General features: G+C 34.6%; 1 protein-coding gene across 1 annotated transcript in view; it reads right to left on the bottom strand.

Moving 5' to 3' along the window:
- Window positions 1-19,208, bottom strand: part of LOC140329754 (inactive N-acetylated-alpha-linked acidic dipeptidase-like protein 2) — an 82,894-nt gene that overhangs the window by 11,792 nt on the left and 51,894 nt on the right. The window contains exons 6-7 of the mRNA XM_072410145.1: window positions 8,352-8,445; window positions 3,038-3,233 (exon numbers count right to left, since the gene is read on the bottom strand). Of these exons, the coding sequence (XP_072266246.1) occupies window positions 3,038-3,233; window positions 8,352-8,445 (290 nt within the window). The remainder of the gene's footprint in view (window positions 1-3,037; window positions 3,234-8,351; window positions 8,446-19,208) is intronic.

Below are 19,208 nucleotides of genomic sequence, written 5' to 3'. Positions count from 1 at the left end.
CAGGAGTTCCCCAATAAAATTAATTTCAGTTGAAAAAGGCTTTTTTAGGTAGTTTTAACGGCAACATCAGGTTGTAATAAACCTTGGAAGCAGTAGCTGCAACACATCTAAAGGCCTTTGGAAAATGCAGCTAAAACAGGTATATATTAGCAAAAATTGTCAGGTGACACTGGATGGAATAGTTCCTGAAATCTTTTTTTATCCCCACACCACTCTGCGTCATAATTTTTGGGAGGTGAAAGAATTGCTTAGATTTTATGTTTGCTATTGTGATAGGTGGGTGTATGATTGGTGCTTTGGAGTGCACTTACCACATAGAAAATGAACTAAGGGTTACTCCAACTGCTTGTAAATCTTTATGCCTTTTATTTTGAGTACAGTTCAATGCTTTAAAGCATACAATTCAGTTAATTTGTAGAAAATATAAAAGTGGGAGCAGCAAAGGAACCTGTGAATACTTCAGTTTCATATTTGCATTATATTTTTTCATACAAAGCAAATAAGATTAAAATGTATATTTCATTTTAACTCCCTTAAATCACATTGGCAATTTATCTAAGAGAAATGCTTTTGTTTATATTTAAATGGTAAACTTAAAAAGTGCTAGGGAACACAGGAATTTCTTTCTTTTTAGGGCTAAAAATCAAGCTATTGTAAAATACCTAGGGTAAGCATGTACCAATGCCTAAATTGCAAACAAAAATACTATACAGCAAGGAAGGGCAGCTTTAAGGGTAATATTTAAAATTGAAAAAATCTTTTAAATTACAGGTTTGGGATGAGTCCCTTTTGTGTACCATGAGCTTGGCATACATACAGGAGTTCCCCAATAAAATTAATTTCAGTTGAAAAAGGCTTTTTTAGGTAGTTTTAACGGCAACATCAGGTTGTAATAAACCTTGGAAGCAGTAGCTGCAACACATCTAAAGGCCTTTGGAAAATGCAGCTAAAACAGGTATATATTAGCAAAAATTGTCAGGTGACACTGGATGGAATAGTTCCTGAAATCTTTTTTTATCCCCACACCACTCTGCGTCATAATTTTTGGGAGGTGAAAGAATTGCTTAGATTTTATGTTTGCTATTGTGATAGGTGGGTGTATGATTGGTGCTTTGGAGTGCACTTACCACATAGAAAATGAACTAAGGGTTACTCCAACTGCTTGTAAATCTTTATGCCTTTTATTTTGAGTACAGTTCAATGCTTTAAAGCATACAATTCAGTTAATTTGTAGAAAATATAAAAGTGGGAGCAGCAAAGGAACCTGTGAATACTTCAGTTTCATATTTGCATTATATTTTTTCATACAAAGCAAATAAGATTAAAATGTATATTTCATTTTAACTCCCTTAAATCACATTGGCAATTTATCTAAGAGAAATGCTTTTGTTTATATTTAAATGGTAAACTTAAAAAGTGCTAGGGAACACAGGAATTTCTTTCTAGTATAGTCTTGTCCTGCTTTATGCTATTATCATCTTACACATAGCTGGACTAAAGAAATGCAGTGTTGATGCAATTTTAAGCAGTGGTTTAACAAATACCAGACCTGGACCATGCCAGAGCCAGAAGGATTTAGATGTCATATGCAATTAAATATAATGAATAATGAGTTTTTTTGCTCCTGATATTTGCTACATTAAAAAAAAATACAGTACAAAATACCTGCCATTCAAGCTAGCTTCTCCATAATGAATTAATCTATAGGCATTTATATTGTAGGTCAGTGTTTCTTGGAACCCTAGGATTCATCCAGCAGTTGATGGAGTTCCTTGGGCAGTAGTTTATAGTAGTGCACCTGAATATCTGTAAGGATGTCATTCTTTCCACTGGCCAGCAATGTAAGAGGCATATTTTTTTACCGGCCATCACACTCATGTACCGTTTGCTGTGGATAAAATAATATAGTAGATATAGTAGCAGGGGTTCCCTGTAGACCTAAAAGGTATTTCAAGGGGTTCCCCCATGTCGAGAAATACTGTTGTAGGTCATGGCTTGTTTTCCAAATAGTAAACAGTGGCTAAAACAGATGTTCCTTGATATATAGACAGTAAAAAGATTAAATGAAATAGTATCACTGAGAGTTTTGCTGCAACCAAGGGTGAATAAAGCATTTAGGCTGTTTACTTACTAAGATGAACTATCACCTTGCAAGTAATAATTCACTTAGGATACTGAATATAGGAATAGTTCAATATCCACAATCACAATCAGGATTACTTATTTTTGAAGGCCCTTTTACAGCTTGATAGGAATATGAAAATACTTTGGTTTAGGAGTATGGGCCAACCCATTTCAAGAGAATGGAATATTACCAAAGTAGCATACAAATATATTAATATGTTTTCCACTAATAGTGGCTTTATTGCCTGGAGAACTCTTTACAGATTCCCCATATCAGTGTAGCAATAAAGGGCAATAGAAGATAAACATTTGAAAGGTACATGACATTTTATTAAAAATGATACTATTTTGCTTTCTAATAAATGCTCTCAGGCCACTGCTGCATGTGCTGAGCCACTATGGTAAAGTATGTCAGTGGAATTTTCATCACACCACCACTAAGATGACAACTTTATTGTAGTCAGGGGGGACTACACGGACATCTTATATAACATACATCCTATAAAAGTTTAATATTTCAAACCAACATGGCACTAACTAGCTCAAAAAATGTCAGATGAGAATTTGTGAGGCAGCTCACAATAATAAATATATGGTATGCAAATTTGACTAATTGTTGTTTAAACACATGATTGCTAGTCTGGTAAAACTGAAGTTAATAACTAGCATTTGTTAAAATGCATGTTTATAATAATCATCGCCTCTATGGTTATTTGCTAATCATTTTTATTTTGCTGGCATATTTTGTACAATATCATTGCTAGCACACATCTGGTATTTGATGTATTGTTATTTTCCTGCTGGATTTTTATTCCAAATCAAAAGTCAGTAAATGTTATAATTATTGTTAGTTATTATTAGTATTAGTTTCCTGCCTCCCAGCCAATGATAGAAATATTCAAAATGCATTTACCTGAAAAATCCGGGTGGCGAGGAATTAATGATAAAGTTTTTTTCCATATTTTGAAGAACATCATTAAGCATTCTCACTCTGATTGGATCTCTCTCATTTGGATCATTTGCTGGGCGCATCTCATTAGACTGGAAAAGCTGTGCAGTTTCTCTTAAAAGTTTTGATATTTCTCTTAAACTGGTAGTTAAAGTGTCACCTATTAACAAAGAATCAAAAACAAATATCAAAGGACAACAAATATTAAACTGAATGCGAAATGCAATTATAGCTCCACTGGAGAAAATCATATGATATACATTTGACATAGGTTAAATTCAGTCCTTTTTTTTTGTGCATTCTTACTTTTTACAAACAACAATCCTATACCCAGAGAAGATTGATTTATTCATATTTTGAAATAGAAATGAGAAGTTGTTGCTCAGAAATATGAGAAAGGAGCATTTTTATGAGTTTTGAATTACATGGAGCAGCACATCCAGTCATAAAAATGTTGAATTTACACCAATGACAAAATGGTAACACTATAAAAGGATAACACCAATAAATTATCTTAACATTCTGCTTCATATTAAACAGCTTTATTTATGAGAGCAAATGCCTTTAGTTTTAATACGGCAGGAAGTAAGATCTGCATAAAGGTAAAAAATAAATATATTGTCTCCCCAAACAATGAAGTCAAGTTTAAAAAATAAAGTACAGTTAATATCCAGATTGACAGACACTAAATTTGTTCATAAGTATGTCCAACTAATATTCTGTATATTGGGAAAAACCTTGGAGCTTTGGTGATGTGATCTGCAGATATCTGATACATCCTGTGCTTTTTATACATTGCTGAAAAATTAAGTTTACTTCTGCCAGGGATTCGAAATCTCAAACTGAACTTTAGTGGCACTTTTCCATTCTAGCCCATTGCACTTCATTTATTTAAATAATGTCTGCAATAGGTATGTAACCTATTGTCAATTTGGAAGCACAGAAAATGTGTATAGTACAGATTAACATATTATAATATTTTACATGACAATTCTTGTTCAGTTACTTGTTCAGTTACCGTGCAGGTCTTTGGGACTGAAACCTTGTCAGCTGCTCAGTCTTTCACACCATAGTGCTGGTTCTTAAGGAACCAGCATTTCCACATTTGATAGTTGTCAGCAGTGAATGGTACTGCTTGGTGTCACCCCCATTTATTTTTATAAGACTGCCACAGGGAACTGTTACATTTGGCGTCTCTCCCAAGGCAGCATTTTGCTGGCATGAGGAAGTGGTAATCGCAGGGCAACTTTAAGGGCACTTTGGACATAGCCTTAGGAAGCCAATGTGGAACAATTGTGTATAGTCATTGCTAGGGTTTACAGTGTGCTACATACATTTAAGTATAAAGTATGTTCTTTTACATAGGCTTTTTTGATTGTGTTTTTTATTTTGACAGTAAGTCTCTTTAAGCCTTTTGCATTTATTCATAGATATACAAAAAATCTTCTCCTCTTACTTTGACATAGCATTGCTTCTATTTATATAAAAAAGCAACCAAAATGATTGTATTTTTTATAGAAAATTGCAGACAAGCCTGCCTTGAACCTTAATTATAATCTGTTTGCTATTTTTATTTCAAATTCTAAAAATAAAACATTGTATTTTGTAATATAACAAAAAAAAATATTGACAATAACTTGCTAGCACTGATGCCATTTTAAAGATATATTTCTCCTCGTGAATTTTTCACAGCCTTTCCATGATGAAGCTCATAGTTTTTTTTATTATTTCAGTAAGCAGTTTAAATTCCTAACAGGTACTGAAAGCGTTAACTATAACTTAAAAAAGCCATCAGCAGTTATAGTTGACCTATTTACCTGAAGCACTATTACACAACTAAAAGGAAATATGTATATTAATGAGCATGGCTACAAGCAACCTCCTTGTGTGATCTTCTTTATTGGAAACATTAAATACCTATTGCAGCATTTTTCACACTTTTACAGTTTATCGCTGTTGGAGAAAGAGTTACTATCATAGACATTAGACAAAAAGAGCTGTGAGATTACCATTTTGTAATTGTTTCTTAGGGCAATATTGTTATAAGCGTAAAAGATAGTCAAGTCTAATTAATTACCTTGCAAGCTTTTCTAATAGAGAAGAGTATAGCACACTCCCCAAAACCTTTCTATCCTAAATTTCTAGATTGGGTTTTAGGAATATGTCACTTTGAAGAATTGACACAGATGTAGGCTTTATGTGGAGAATTTCTTACATTTGCATCACTAGCCCTTCTGAACTGTTTTTTTCACTAGTAATTTACTATCAATCTTTACATACAGTACATTTGTGTAAACTTACAGGCATACAGTAGTACTTTTTCAAATATATTATTGTAGCTCTTTCCTCTACTGGAATCGGTCCCCTAGTTTTTGAATAGATTATAAAATAAGTACTTCACGTGAGGACAGAATCAATAAAAAAACATGAACTTCATTCAGATAGTATACTGGTGAACGTATGTCCCTGAAAATAGTTTCAGTTGTGTATATGTGTACATATTATTCAATATACTGTATGTTTTCACTAAGTGGATACTTCCGTATGTTTTATCCCACAAGTATAGAATAATCCTTGCAGATCATACCAGTGAGTCTATAGGCTGATGATGCTGTGAGTGCTGCACCTAAATCTCTAGCACTGTTTTGAGCCTTGCTTAAGTTCACTCCTGCTGCACTACAGAACTTTGCCTATGCCACATTTTATTCTGTTTCTCACCATATGCATACATTGAATTCTAGAAATGAAATTCAGGTTCATTGCCTCTATCCATTAAAGGTAAATACTGTGGGTGTGAGATTTGTGGCCCTTACACACAAATCTCACATCAAATAAGGATTTTGAATGATAGACCCCTTACTACAAACAGTGGCACAGAGCAGCCATGAGGTCAATGCAGATGATTTATTATAGAAATAGCATATTTGCTTCAAATCTCTGTATATGTAAATTATGCCAGCCCTCTCAAATGTGTAAGTTTCTGTTACTTCAATTATACAGTGATGTATGTATGCATTGTGTAGGTATGAAAAAATATTAGATGTACTAGATATTTAGGATATTAGATATTTAAGTTCACTACAGGGGATGTATTATGATGCTATAACCAGGTAAATCATTAAAAAGAACTATTTCCTTAAAGACTCACAAAATGGACATTTTTTATATACAGGTAGTCCCTGGGTAAGGACATCCAATATACGGACAACTCTAAATACGAAGGGGGCAGGACAGAGGCATGGAGGGGGCTTTTGTCATGACTTGCAGAGGAATTCTTTTGCTAAACACACCTGAAACTGATATCTTCTGCAACATCTTGTTACTCTTTAGGGACAAGACAATCTTTGCAGTGGTTTCTTTTTGCATATCAAAGCACAGCTTGCTCCAGAAGTTATTGAATGTCTAGGCTCCATAAAGATTTTTTTTTTTTCCTGTGTTTGTGATTAACTCACAGTGAGGATTTTATTCAGTAACTGACACGACATTGCCTAATAATATGTTGAGACAAACATCTGTCCTAATTGCATTTTTTAAAATAATGTACCTGTTCCGACTTACAGATAAATTCAACTTAGGAACAAACCTACAGTGCCTATCTCGTATGTAACCCGGGGACTACCTGTATGTGTATTTTTGTGTCACTAAAGGTTATTCCCTGGCAGTGCAAGAACCAGAATTATCCTGCTCTACATCTCAAAAATAACATATAATTTACAAAATGTTCGCCAAAATGGCAGCCAGGGTTACCACTGGAAAAGGCAGTAAGTCCAAACCATGAAGTGCCAAATCAATGGACAAAAGGCCAATATCAGTGAGAACTTACTAGTATTATTTTAACCAAGAAAACTCATTTAGACATAGTAAAGGCAAATTAGCAAATTATTAGCAAAATGTAGCTAATTATTTTGCTCTCTGGACTTTCCTTACATTAACTAACAATTAAGTCAAAATTAACCTTATTACTTTTTTTGTAACAAATTATAAAACTAAGAAAAAATTTCTCAAGTGTGGGCTGAACTTTAGCTCTAACACAAGTCAAAAAAGTTCAGACTTGTTCATGCTCTTATATAATGATGAATTTTTTAATTTAAAACCTGAACGTGCTACTTGTAGGACAGATGTAATAGAACTATTTAAAGGTTGACAAATAGACTGCAAGTTTACCAATGGAATAATTATTCCTGTTTGTACCATCATATTTGTCCAGCAATATCATGTCATAAGGCAGCTTTTATTTATGGCATCCTTTTTCAGATACAGTTTTGCGTTCTGGTACACCAGGCAGGTTCTAGCCATTATATCATTTAAGATTTGTAGCACTATTTCCTGTGATTTAAAACAGACTTGTACAAATGATTATAAAGTCTCACCATTTGTTTTCATCACAATACAAGATACAATCTTTTCTTTTTTCCAAAAATAATTTGTCCTTTTTTAACCAAATACCTAGACCAAGGTCATTCGTTTTCAGAACACAGAGCTTTCAAAAGTGGCCCAATAAATCAACTCTAACAAATTACTCTGTAGTAAATTATCTGTCCTTTTCTTGAAAACTAAGAACAGAGGCAAAAGAGAGTGATCTGCTGCTATGAACCAATGTAATAAATATATGAAGTGGATGGCCACTTGTCATTATAAGAAATGTACAGTTTGTAAAGAGTACAGGTCCTCAGTGGACCTTTTGCTTGTAATTTAAAACAAGGGATATTGTTTTCTCCTATTTCATGAAACATTTTCTTTAGGTAAAAACATAGCCCCTATATCATTTCTAGTCTTCCAGTCTTACCTTGGGTATGCAAATGTATATAAATAACTTTTACTATTTTTAATGGTATGTCAATCAACATATTTCAACAAAGCTGGAAAGTTTACAGATCATTTCCTGTTATCATTTACTTTGAATGCCCATGCTGTATTTGTGTGGGCTTCCTCTCACCATCCCATTGCCTCATAAGTCCAGTGTTCCTGGTGGGTAAATCGGTAGGGACCAATATGAATGGTTCCGTATAGTATGTAAAGCAATGTATACTATACCAAATTATTAAGTAAGCATAACCTCTGTCACAAGGTGACCCTTACTTGTTTTCTGATAAAGAATTCTTGAAACATTCTGATAACATTGGAAATATGAAGTGAAAAACAAATCTCTCTTTTTTGGTGAGCCCAAAGAATAAACTGTGTATATAAAAATATAAAGCACAGGTAGTATAACCTTATATACCAGACACAATATATTTTAGAAAAAAAACATAAAGTACATAATAGACTAGTAGATTACCTTCAATGCCTTTCTGAATCTCTAATGCCATATCCAAAGCATTAAAGGGTAATACTGGTTCAGTGGCAATCTGCAAGACCATTTGTGCTGTTAGCTGAAAGAAGCAAAATCATGAAATATTCAGTATTCAATATTCAAACTGATATATATTTGCAATGTAATGTAATTCATTACAGCCCAGGAAGCGCTAACAGTAATAATAAAATAATAAAATTGGATTTCATATAGTTAATCTAGATGACACATAAAGAAATGATATAAATGATGTATAACAGACAAAAGTACTGAATGAATAAAAAATGAATAAATATGGGACTTAATTGATAATACTTGTCACAACTGACCAGTTGGGATTAGTATGGGATTTCTGTTGCCACAGACATGAGGTTATTGCCTGGTCCGTTTAAAATCTGTCAGATTTGACAACTGTCATAGCATTACTTTTACCAGCTTTAAAATTCATGTAACTTATAACTTAAATATGAAAGTATGTGACATGGGCCAGCTTATTAAAATGCAGTTGAATTTCAGTTTACTGAGATACAGTCAGTACACCCCAGGTTCAACAAAACAAAGGGTTTGCACATTAATATAATTAATTTATTATATAATGTGCAAATAAAAAAAACAAAGCCTAAGTAAAAAAAAAAATTGTGCCCTGCCTGTATGCAACCATATCTCACTTTTCATAGGTCCAACATGCTTAAGCTCTTCAATCCGAGAGTAGCATGAGATTTGCCGACTACTTCTCGAGTACAAGGATTCTTCCTTGTGGAATGCTGACGGTGACAGGTTTCACTACTTGCAAACGTTTTTGTTTTATTGCATCTGGATGGCCTAAGGTTGATTAAACTGGGTCTCAAAGGGCTTTAATGTAGAATTGTTTCTATTAATGCTTGTTATGAGACGCAAATGGTATTGACAAACCATTTATTTATTTTAATGCATTTGAACACTTATAGATACATGATGGTGTTTATAAGAAACCATAAAGACACATTAATTCAATTTAAAAAGACAATATGTAAAACAATTACAGTACACCACGAATTTACAGTGAAGAAAAACGCCATTCTCAACCAGGGTTCCATTGGAGCTTTGGCAGACTGACTTCTGTGGCTGCACAGTTCTTGGCCAGTATCACCTTTACACCGTGGCATGTACCCATTATCCCTTTTGAGGTTTGTGGGAGAGGCATTCTTACTGACCACTGATGTAAGGAGAAATTTTTCACTGATCACTGCTTTTAATTGTGGGATTATTATTAACAATTCTTTTGGGATTTACTCATTTTTTCATCAGGCATACTTAACTAGTGTTAAAAATACTCCACTATAATTGTACAAAATCCAGTGTGTACATATATCTTATTCTTTATTCTTATATCTATTATCTACTGATATTGATAAAGAGAGGGTTTCCCTGTGGCCTGGAAATTATTGCAAGGGTTTCCCTGGGGTAAATAGATAGAGAGAGGCTGACCCAAACAATTTACAGCCTTTGTAGCCGATGCATCAACAGGGATTTGCATCTAATGATAACATAATGCATTCTCATCTCAATTAGAAAGTATAAGCATTATGAATGAATTAATTTAAAAACAGCCATTCTTTTTACAAAGTTTCCACCTTAGTTAAAGTTTTCACTTTAGTTAAAACATAATATTCTAATACAGTCTGACATGAATAATAGGATTCTAATAAAATCTTGCTTATGAAAAACATCAGTTTATATTAAAATGATGCAATATATTAGGCCCCAAACCTGCAACTGTTTAGAAATATTATCATAACATTCTTTTTAACCTACCAGTGCTGCTTAATTAAGTTGCCAAATGAAACTTCCTAAATGCCAATTAACTGCTCAATAAGAAAGATACTTAATTTTAGGTACTGGAAGATAATTAAAGAGTAGTAAAAAAGCTGTTTTAATGGACTGAGTAAAACACTTTTGCAGACAGGTTAACCCCAAAGAAACATGCATTTTTCCTAAAAAGTGGTTAGTTTTTCAGCACCTGAAAAAATATCTAAATAGTAATACATTCATTAAGACAAGGCTGTATACTAGTACATAAAAACTTACAGTTAAAAACAATAAATAAAAAGTAAAAATAAATCTAATGTATGGTCCTATCCCAAGTCTGGTATGTACCCATTGCCTACTGTGCTTGTGTATATTCTTTGGGGGTTAATATTTTTGCCCCCTACTTAAAACCATATTACCTACAGTTGCATCTACAATATTTATTTTTTATGACATTAGTACTGTATATGTTAAAAAATGTGTTGTCTGACTTTTGGAAAATATGTATACAGACAGGTCAAGTCTGACTGAATAAAAAAAATCCACAGCATGGTTTTAGAATTTAAGAAGCTGCTGTGGATTATCTTTACCAATACTGAAGAAGTCCAGTTAAGTACGATACATGCTAAACCAAAGACCACTTTTAACTGTTATTGTTTATCCAGTTTGGTGCTTCCTGCTTGTCCCTAACTCCCCTTCCCTTACTACAACAGTGCTGTTTGTTCATTGCTCTTTAATCTTTTCTCTTTGGAAATAATTTTACTAATGATTAACATCTGTTCCTAACCTAATTACTGCTAGCTTTTTATTCAGAAAAAAAAACAATTTTTATCAAATGCAGTGTGTTAGCAAACCAGTTGTTTAGTTAAATTTATATCTACTTTAGTATGCTAAGAAGGCCACCAGCTGATGTAACCAACCACCAACGGGTTACCATGATCTTTTCTACTTGTCAGATTTCATGGGATGCTATAAGAGAGAGGCCAGTACTGATAACAATGGCTTATAAAGATTAAAGCACATGTGTGTTTCTATTTATAAACCAGGGAATCAGACATTTCCTCAAATATTCTCTGCCGGGGAATGCTGCAGGTCATTTTATGTTTCAAGGGCAGTATTTGATTCTCCACCAAGGAATGTCACATTACCTGCTTTATAAATAGAACCCTAGGTGTTTATGGGTACTGTATGTTTATTTACGATGTGCTTTTGTCCCACATAAAAAAGATACTTCGTTTCTTGCAGTATTATGCTGTTTATTCAATAGAAGCTCATGGAAAAATGGTAGCTGTTTTGTTTTCACCAAAAAAAAACAACTAATTAATACTAAAAATGGGTAAGAACTGGTCCATGTATAACATGGAACCAGTCCAAAAATGTACTATGTCTATGGCAAGTTAAACCTAATATTGTAATGCGCCTGGGCACACAAACCACAGCCAACTCCAAATATTTTTTTATCAAGTTTTATTATCGTCATAAAACAAGACAAGGGTTATTTACAGATGTTAAGTCCGATAAGCATAGTACAGGAGGGTAAGGCAAAGGCAGGTCAGGAACAATCCGAGGTCAGGGCAGGGAGCAGACAAGAGTGGTCACAAACAATCTGAGGTCAGGGCAGGTAGAGTTCAGGCAAGAGTCAGGTTTCAGACCAGGTCACTATGGGAATGACAAACTGGATTAACATAAACCAATACAAAGGACGCACCCAAGCACACTGTGTTCACAGAGGCTTATAGCGGGCAATGGTGTTCAGGACAGGTTCCCCTTAAATGGCCAGAGTGACCAATGACCTTGCACCACCTGGCCCCATTTTATAGGAGGGTAACTGAATCCCCTGTGGCCGATAATCCGCAGGGAATTCTAACTAACTATGTCCCGCCCCGCGGCGAGGCAGCCGAGTGCCATGCCCTCGGGGGGTACAAGAGGCACGCGTGGTGGCGCTCGCACCTCTTCCCACAGCACCCCTGGGACGTGCCCTTCTTTGCACCTCCACAGGAGTGCTGAGAACAGGACTTTCAGTAATCACGTCCATAGAGATGCAAGGGATGCCGCCTGGCCGCCTGCAGAAAGAGACACGCTGCGAGCAGGGCAGCAGCCTCGGCCAAGCTGCCTGCTGCAGCAGCGTCTCCCACCGAGGCTGGGATCTCCAGGGACGCCGCGGGCTCGCAGGACAGGTAAGTTCCTTACAAATATATAACGTTTAATAATGTGGTCACCAAGTCTGGTCTCTTATCAATATTCCATACCTCTAGAAAAGCATTTTGTAGAGCTTTAGAATGTAACCCTAAACTAAATAAAATCAACACAATTTTGCTGATATAGAACAGTACAGAACTTTCAGAGCACAACTGAACAGCCTTAAGGAATATATTACCAATAGTCTTAAAGCTTGCATCTTGTTTAGAACTCTTGTACACTTTGATTGTAACATAAGCAACATCTATTGCCTGATCAGTTCTTAAATAAATAAAATGTGTTCCGTTATCTTGGAGACTGTCTACACAAAGCATGGTCATTCCTGTATGAAACTGATATATCAAAGTTACATTTTATATTAAACCTGTTGACCTTGTAATAGTATTTCAATATCACAGCAATCTTATCAATCATTTTATGTATCTTATAGTAAAAACACAAGTGTTTGGCTGTATACTGTCAAGCTTTTGACAATAAGCCGATGTCTTTAAACTATGAGCTAGTCTTATAAAACGGAATGGCCATAATATATATTTATATTTTTAACATTTTTACTAGAACAGAAGAGAAAATCTTCCAATGGGGACACCTGCTTTGCGGACCTAGATAGGAGATTTTTTGAGCATTCCGTTTGTGTGTCTAGGGTGTTTTACGTCTACTGTATCCAAATTAATTCCTGCACTGGGCAATGAAAGTTGAAGAAAAAAAAAGTTTAAATTTGACAGGTATCGTTTCAGCCAAGTAAACCAAAACATACTTAATAAAACATAAGACTGGATGATAACTATCTATAAACAGAGTTTATATACAATCATTTTGAATGTAAGTCGCTATATTGATGAAGTTGCTTAGCTCTGTGGCAGTGTTTGAATACATATGTTTGTTAAATTTTGTTAAAAACTATGCACATAACCTTGTTAGTTAGTCTCCTTTTACTAATTACTCACAGTTTATCTAACTCATAATTTCTGAATATGACTAGTGATCCCACCCCCAGACTGTTATATATCTGAATATGACTGCCTATTTCACACTAATATTTCACTTTAACATCTCTTAGACTAGCCTTTTCTTCAACATTTTTTTTATTATTACACAGAATTTATATATTGCCATCATATTACACAGCGCATGACAAAGTCCATAGTCATGTCACTAACTGTCCCTCAAAGGAGCTCACAATCTAATGTCCCTACCATAGTCAAATGTCATTAATGTAGGCTAAAGTCAATTTTGGGGGGAAGCCAATTAACCTTACTGCATGTTTTTGGGATGTGGGAGGAAACCAAAGTACCAGAGGAAACCCACACAAACTCCATGCAGATAGTGTCCTGGCCGAGATTCGAACCTGGGACCCAGCACTGCACAGGCAAGACTGCTATTCCCTGAGTCTCCGTGCTGCCCAACATTAAACACCTTTTAGATTTTAGGGAACAATAATGACAAAATCCATTGCTTACCATACATTATTGTGGTGGTCAATGAGAAGAATGCTTTATATGATGACTGCAATATGAAAGAATGGCGCCCTAAAAATAGTCACTATATCATTGGCGTCAGTGGAAACTGATAAAAACCCATAGCAAACCTCTGAAGGAATTCCAGAGTTCCTTGGAACCTTTGTTAAGAAACACGATCTTAGACTGATGACAAATATTCTCCACTCCCCCAACAGGTAATGACCCCAACAACCCACTCTCTACCCAAACAACCCCCAGACTGCGGATCACCATCAACAATTCTAATAAAAATAGATTATATATATTTACAGTTTCATTATTTTCATTTCTTTTATTTAATGTTGATTTACATGTTTATTAGCATTTAGGCCAAAACACTGGCATTTCTGAAAAAAAAAACATCATAGTTGTCTACATTTACCTTACTATAGATCATATTTACATAACAGTCTTCTTCTATTAACAGGATAACTGCTGTGTTCATTAAGACACGTATGCTGCAAGTTAACAAAAGCAATCAATCAAGAGGAAAGATTGCGTCACTGATTTAAGCAGAGTGACTAATAATGCTACAGAAGCATATATCAAATCTATGTAATGCAACTAGACAGGGAAGTCTGCTGATTTCTTATTTATGGCCTTATTTTTTGATATTCTTTCCCTGGAGTGAAACACTGAATACACACACAAAATGAAGAAGCATTTCTCCCTAACGAAAACATCACTCAGACTGACTGATAAATAAATATAGAAATGTTCCAGATTGTGGGAAAAAGGACATCTCTATGACATCAGAAGTATAACATTTATTCACTCTAAACAAAACCGAGAAACATTTCACTCAGTGTACACCCTGAAAACTTTTAAATGTAGAAACCTCTTTTATAAATCTTTTTTTAGAAGCTGCATCTTATCCCTGTTTTCATGCTGCTCATAAACCAGGAGATTTATTTGACAGTGATGCGGAAAAGGCTTACAAACAGCAGGGCATTTCAGGCCAGTGAGTGCAAGAACGGCTAACCGGTCACTTGCCAACTTGTTTGGCTCTGAGTACCGCTCTGCCTTTGGGAATTCCCAGCCAACTGCTGTTAAATACGGCAATTTGATTATGAGTAATGCTATGGCAGGGACTAGTACATCAGCTTCCTGGAGCTACTGTGTTTTTAAGTAATTTCTTTTTGTATTGTACCAGATGACACAGAAGATAACAGAGCTTTTTTTTTTACTAATTTAAGTAAATCTGTGTTCACTTTACAGTCTTTAATGCCTTTAAAAAGACATCTAAAGCCATATGGGTAAGGACCTCAGTACAAGGTTAACTTTGGATTTTTTTAAAAAAGAAAAAAATATATCATAATTATGGAAATGCATCTTCCAACATAAAACAAATAGAAAATCTTCCTTTAGAGGCAAGATCAATTTTTCAATCTCCCCAACTGACATACATAATGTATTATTCATGGAAACAAGCTCCCAATAACAGTCAACCCTTTGAAGGTTCACACAACAGTGGACATAAAAGGACATTTGCTACCATTACCACACATATACGATATGTGTCAGACTATTCAGGCTTACCCAAACAGCCATTCAGATTACTAAGACGTGATAGATATAAGCAACCTAAATTGATGAATAATAAGTACTAAAATATAACACTATGGCCCTGATTCATCAATAAAATCCGCGCTCGCTGGAAGCGCGAAAGTACGCGCGACCAGCGAGCGCGGTTTCCCATTAAAATTAGAGTGATACATCTTTCCTAGTATCTGGGGCTGCCTATTTTCAAATCTTTTCAGGTTAGTAAATAGAAATTACAATATTGTACTGTTTGTTTCATAATTTGTATAATATGAGTTTCACTTATCAATTACTTTACCATTTGAATTGTAAATTAAAAGGGAAGTTAAATGATTGTTCTGCACTACAGGCACCAATCCACCCATCTCCAAGGCCTTCATTAAAACAGCAGTGGTATGGCTGAATTGCACATTTATAAAGCACATTACTGTCCCACTTTGATACTTTGAAGCTAGCAGAGAACAACATACCTAAATAACCGTTTTGTAAACAAACACAAAATTCATATTACTGGCTCTCCTTAAATGATGGATCTCAATCTGCTCCGTTGAGCAAAGACAACTGAAGGGGGCATCACTGGTTACACACTGAAGGGTGATTTTAATAAATTTATGTGTAATGGTGTACCTAGTACAGTAGTGCATAACAGAGGACAGATAGCAAGTTTCCTGAAGTTAACTCTTTGGCAGCCAGTGATAAGTTCTAGTAGTACGCTGTAGTGTATTTCAGAAAAACTGGTCACATTTGATGTATAACAGAGAGCATAGCTTCATGTAAGATACAGCTTTCTATATATGGTCGATTTTATTTTTTTAGTTTGTTCTTGGTTTTCAAACTTTAGCAAAAATGCTTTTGATTTTTGCACTTACTGCAAATTTACCCAACAGCAGGACAATGTTTTGTGCCCCAGGAGATTTTGCTTACACAATATCTTCATCTAATTCTTTCAGCTTTGTTGACTTGTGCTTTTTTGGGCTTTTGTTTCTTTCTGGACTAGGTTTTTGTAGTATAACGTACAGCCATTACCTCTGGCTTGCTATATTGTATGGTTAGTATTTGCAGTTCTGCAAGCTCATGACTTCTGCACATTGTTAGTTATTTATAAGTTAAGCTCTGGCACTCTTAGCATTCGCTTTCTTGCATCTAAACCTGTGTCTGTGTCTAATGCTCCAACGTTAGAGGTTGAAGCTATTTTTTTTAGAATATTTTATTCACTTTCACATATAATGATTTAGGTAGGCATAAAGTAGCTCTTTTGTACTTTCAGAATTTTCCTATACCTTTCTTGTAATCTACAAAAAGTAAAGAGGGGTTGATAAATAAATGCTGCTCCTTCTTCGTGTCACTCAACAGTTTAAGGTTACTGCTATCCTTACACTGAGGTTGTTCTTTTGTAACTCAAGACATTTTGAGTATAACAACAATTGTATCAATACATCTATCAGACATAGTGTTTGTAACTGCAAAAAAAAGTTTTGTGTGTGTAGGCTTTTTGAATGGACTGTCAATGCACCAAAGTGGACATTTTTTCTCATGATAAAATATGTGTTGTAGAAGTATGTTGTCTTAGTGAATTTGGGTGCCATTGAAAATAAACAACTCTGCAATGTCCTAATCTGCGTAGCATTGCCTTGTGGAAAAGCAATACACTGCAATTGATAGATCTTGATGCGTCCTTAGAGACTAGTGCCACTTCACAGGAGACTGAATGTCCATTGCCGTTGTACAGGTAACTGAATGATCACTGATAGCAAGAGAATGATTGACTATTGATATTGCAAAAGATTGACTGATTACTATAATGAGATAGAAAGTAACTAGTAAAGGCAGATTCTTTACATGAGATTTTAAGACCATATGAAGTATCAAGTGCTTACAGCAAGTGACTATTGCTGTGTCCCATGACATATTTTTATAAAAGCATGGTTTTACCACTAATTGCTTTTAATAGTGACCAAAATATATGACATATAGGTTATTTGCTCAGTAGCATATTAAGTAATTTAGAGTTCATACAACCTCTAGTTTTATTTACATTAGTGTAACTTCAATAAATCTTATTGTTTTACCACTGCTACTAAGATAATTCAGACAGAGGCATAAAGAAGTATTCTATAGTCTTTGAGCCTGATTTATTAAAGTTCTCCAAGACTGCAGAGAATACACTTCCAGCAGTTAAGCTTGGTGATCTAGCAAACCTGGAATGGATCTGGCCCAGGATTTAAAACGCTTGCTAGCAAATTAATTTGAAGAAATCTATTGTGTGTGTATATATATATATATGTATATATATATATATATATATGTAATACTTATGTATATACATTACATGGCTCCAACATACAGAGTAGTCAAATTGTATGTAGCAAAGTTTCTCTGGAAATAAAGAGCAGAGCTGCAACCACTGTACATTCCTTGTAGATTTTACGAAATTAATGTAAATATTTTTATTATTCTTAGAGTATTGTAAAATAAGTCTATTATTTTCTGACGTTTTCCAAATTACCTTTTATACTATTTTAGGACTTTTTGGATTTTTTGGAAGGTAATTCAAGCTTCTTAAATGTATTTCAGCACGCAGAAAGACTTCATGCAGTACAGTGTTGAAGCTGTAAGGATTTATGCCTTAAAGTCCTAATTTATTTGCTTATACAGGCCCATCCTTAATGTCTTTGTTCTTTATATATAAACCTTTATTTTACTCATGCCTCTACAATGTTAGTTTTACTAGTTAGAAAGCAAATTTAAACCTCAACTTCAAGCAAAAGTTTTTCACCTCAAGTATTAACAGCATACTTGCATACAATGGCCAACCTATCTTACAAAGCTACACCCCCTTCCCTCAAAGCAATCCCCCACATTTTGACCAGCTCTGCCTGGTTGAGTTTACTCTTACATTTGAGCAAATTAGTTTTTTTTCCCAGCACAGGACCATCCTGAGACTTTACACAAAGCTGTTCATGTATGTCTCTGTACACTAAATGTTGAACAATTGAGTTTAACTCTGCTTTAGGGTACCTACACGTATACAAAATTTGTATTTGTGTGTACCTCAATATTTACAAATGCATAAAGTTGTGTCTTGTTGCATTTTTTTTAACTTTTCAAAGCTAAAACTTTTCCCTGTCTTCATAAATGTGCAGAGATGGATGGCTTGGATTTCAAAGTCATCTGTTAAAGCATTTCCTCTGGACTGGGTACTCTTTGTTGTTTCCCAAGCCTTTTAGCTACAGCTATTTGTTTGTGTTCATTTTATAAAATGAAATACAAATGACCTAAAGAATTTGATACATATAAGTAGAATGCATACAAATTCTATGGTATGTTCTGCACATAAGAAAAACAAGTAAAAAAGGAGATTTTAAAATATTTAGTAATATTATCTTTCCATAATAAATATTTTTCTGCTTAAGACTTTTTGTACAGCTACTGAGTTCACCTATTATAATTCATAGTGCATTATACCCAAAATAAACTATTTAATGACGTTTGGCATAATATTTTGTCCTGTTCTAAAATACCAGCTTTCTGGTTATCTAAATCCTGCAGTTCCCATTGGGTCCAAGCCTCTGTCTATTGGGCTTAACAAATGCCGAGTAGCAGTCTTATTTATCACATATCATTTATTTTTTTCAATAGGAGAATTGAAGTTGTTTTTAATGGAATATAGGCAGTTCACTTAGCAAAGTGAATAATCCCCTTGCAAGACGTTTGACATATTTATCTTTGCAAATTAGGTCAAGCGCTGACTTCAGCCATCCAGTTAAGTTTTTTTTTTTTTTTGTGCTTGGGTATTATTGTCAAAGTAAATTTT

This window comes from Pyxicephalus adspersus, chromosome 4 (assembly GCF_032062135.1).
Source record: "Pyxicephalus adspersus chromosome 4, UCB_Pads_2.0, whole genome shotgun sequence".
Taxonomy (NCBI): Eukaryota; Metazoa; Chordata; class Amphibia; order Anura; family Pyxicephalidae; genus Pyxicephalus; species Pyxicephalus adspersus.
The sequence above is the reverse complement of the archived record's forward strand: the minus strand, read 5'-3'. Positions and strand labels throughout refer to the sequence as shown.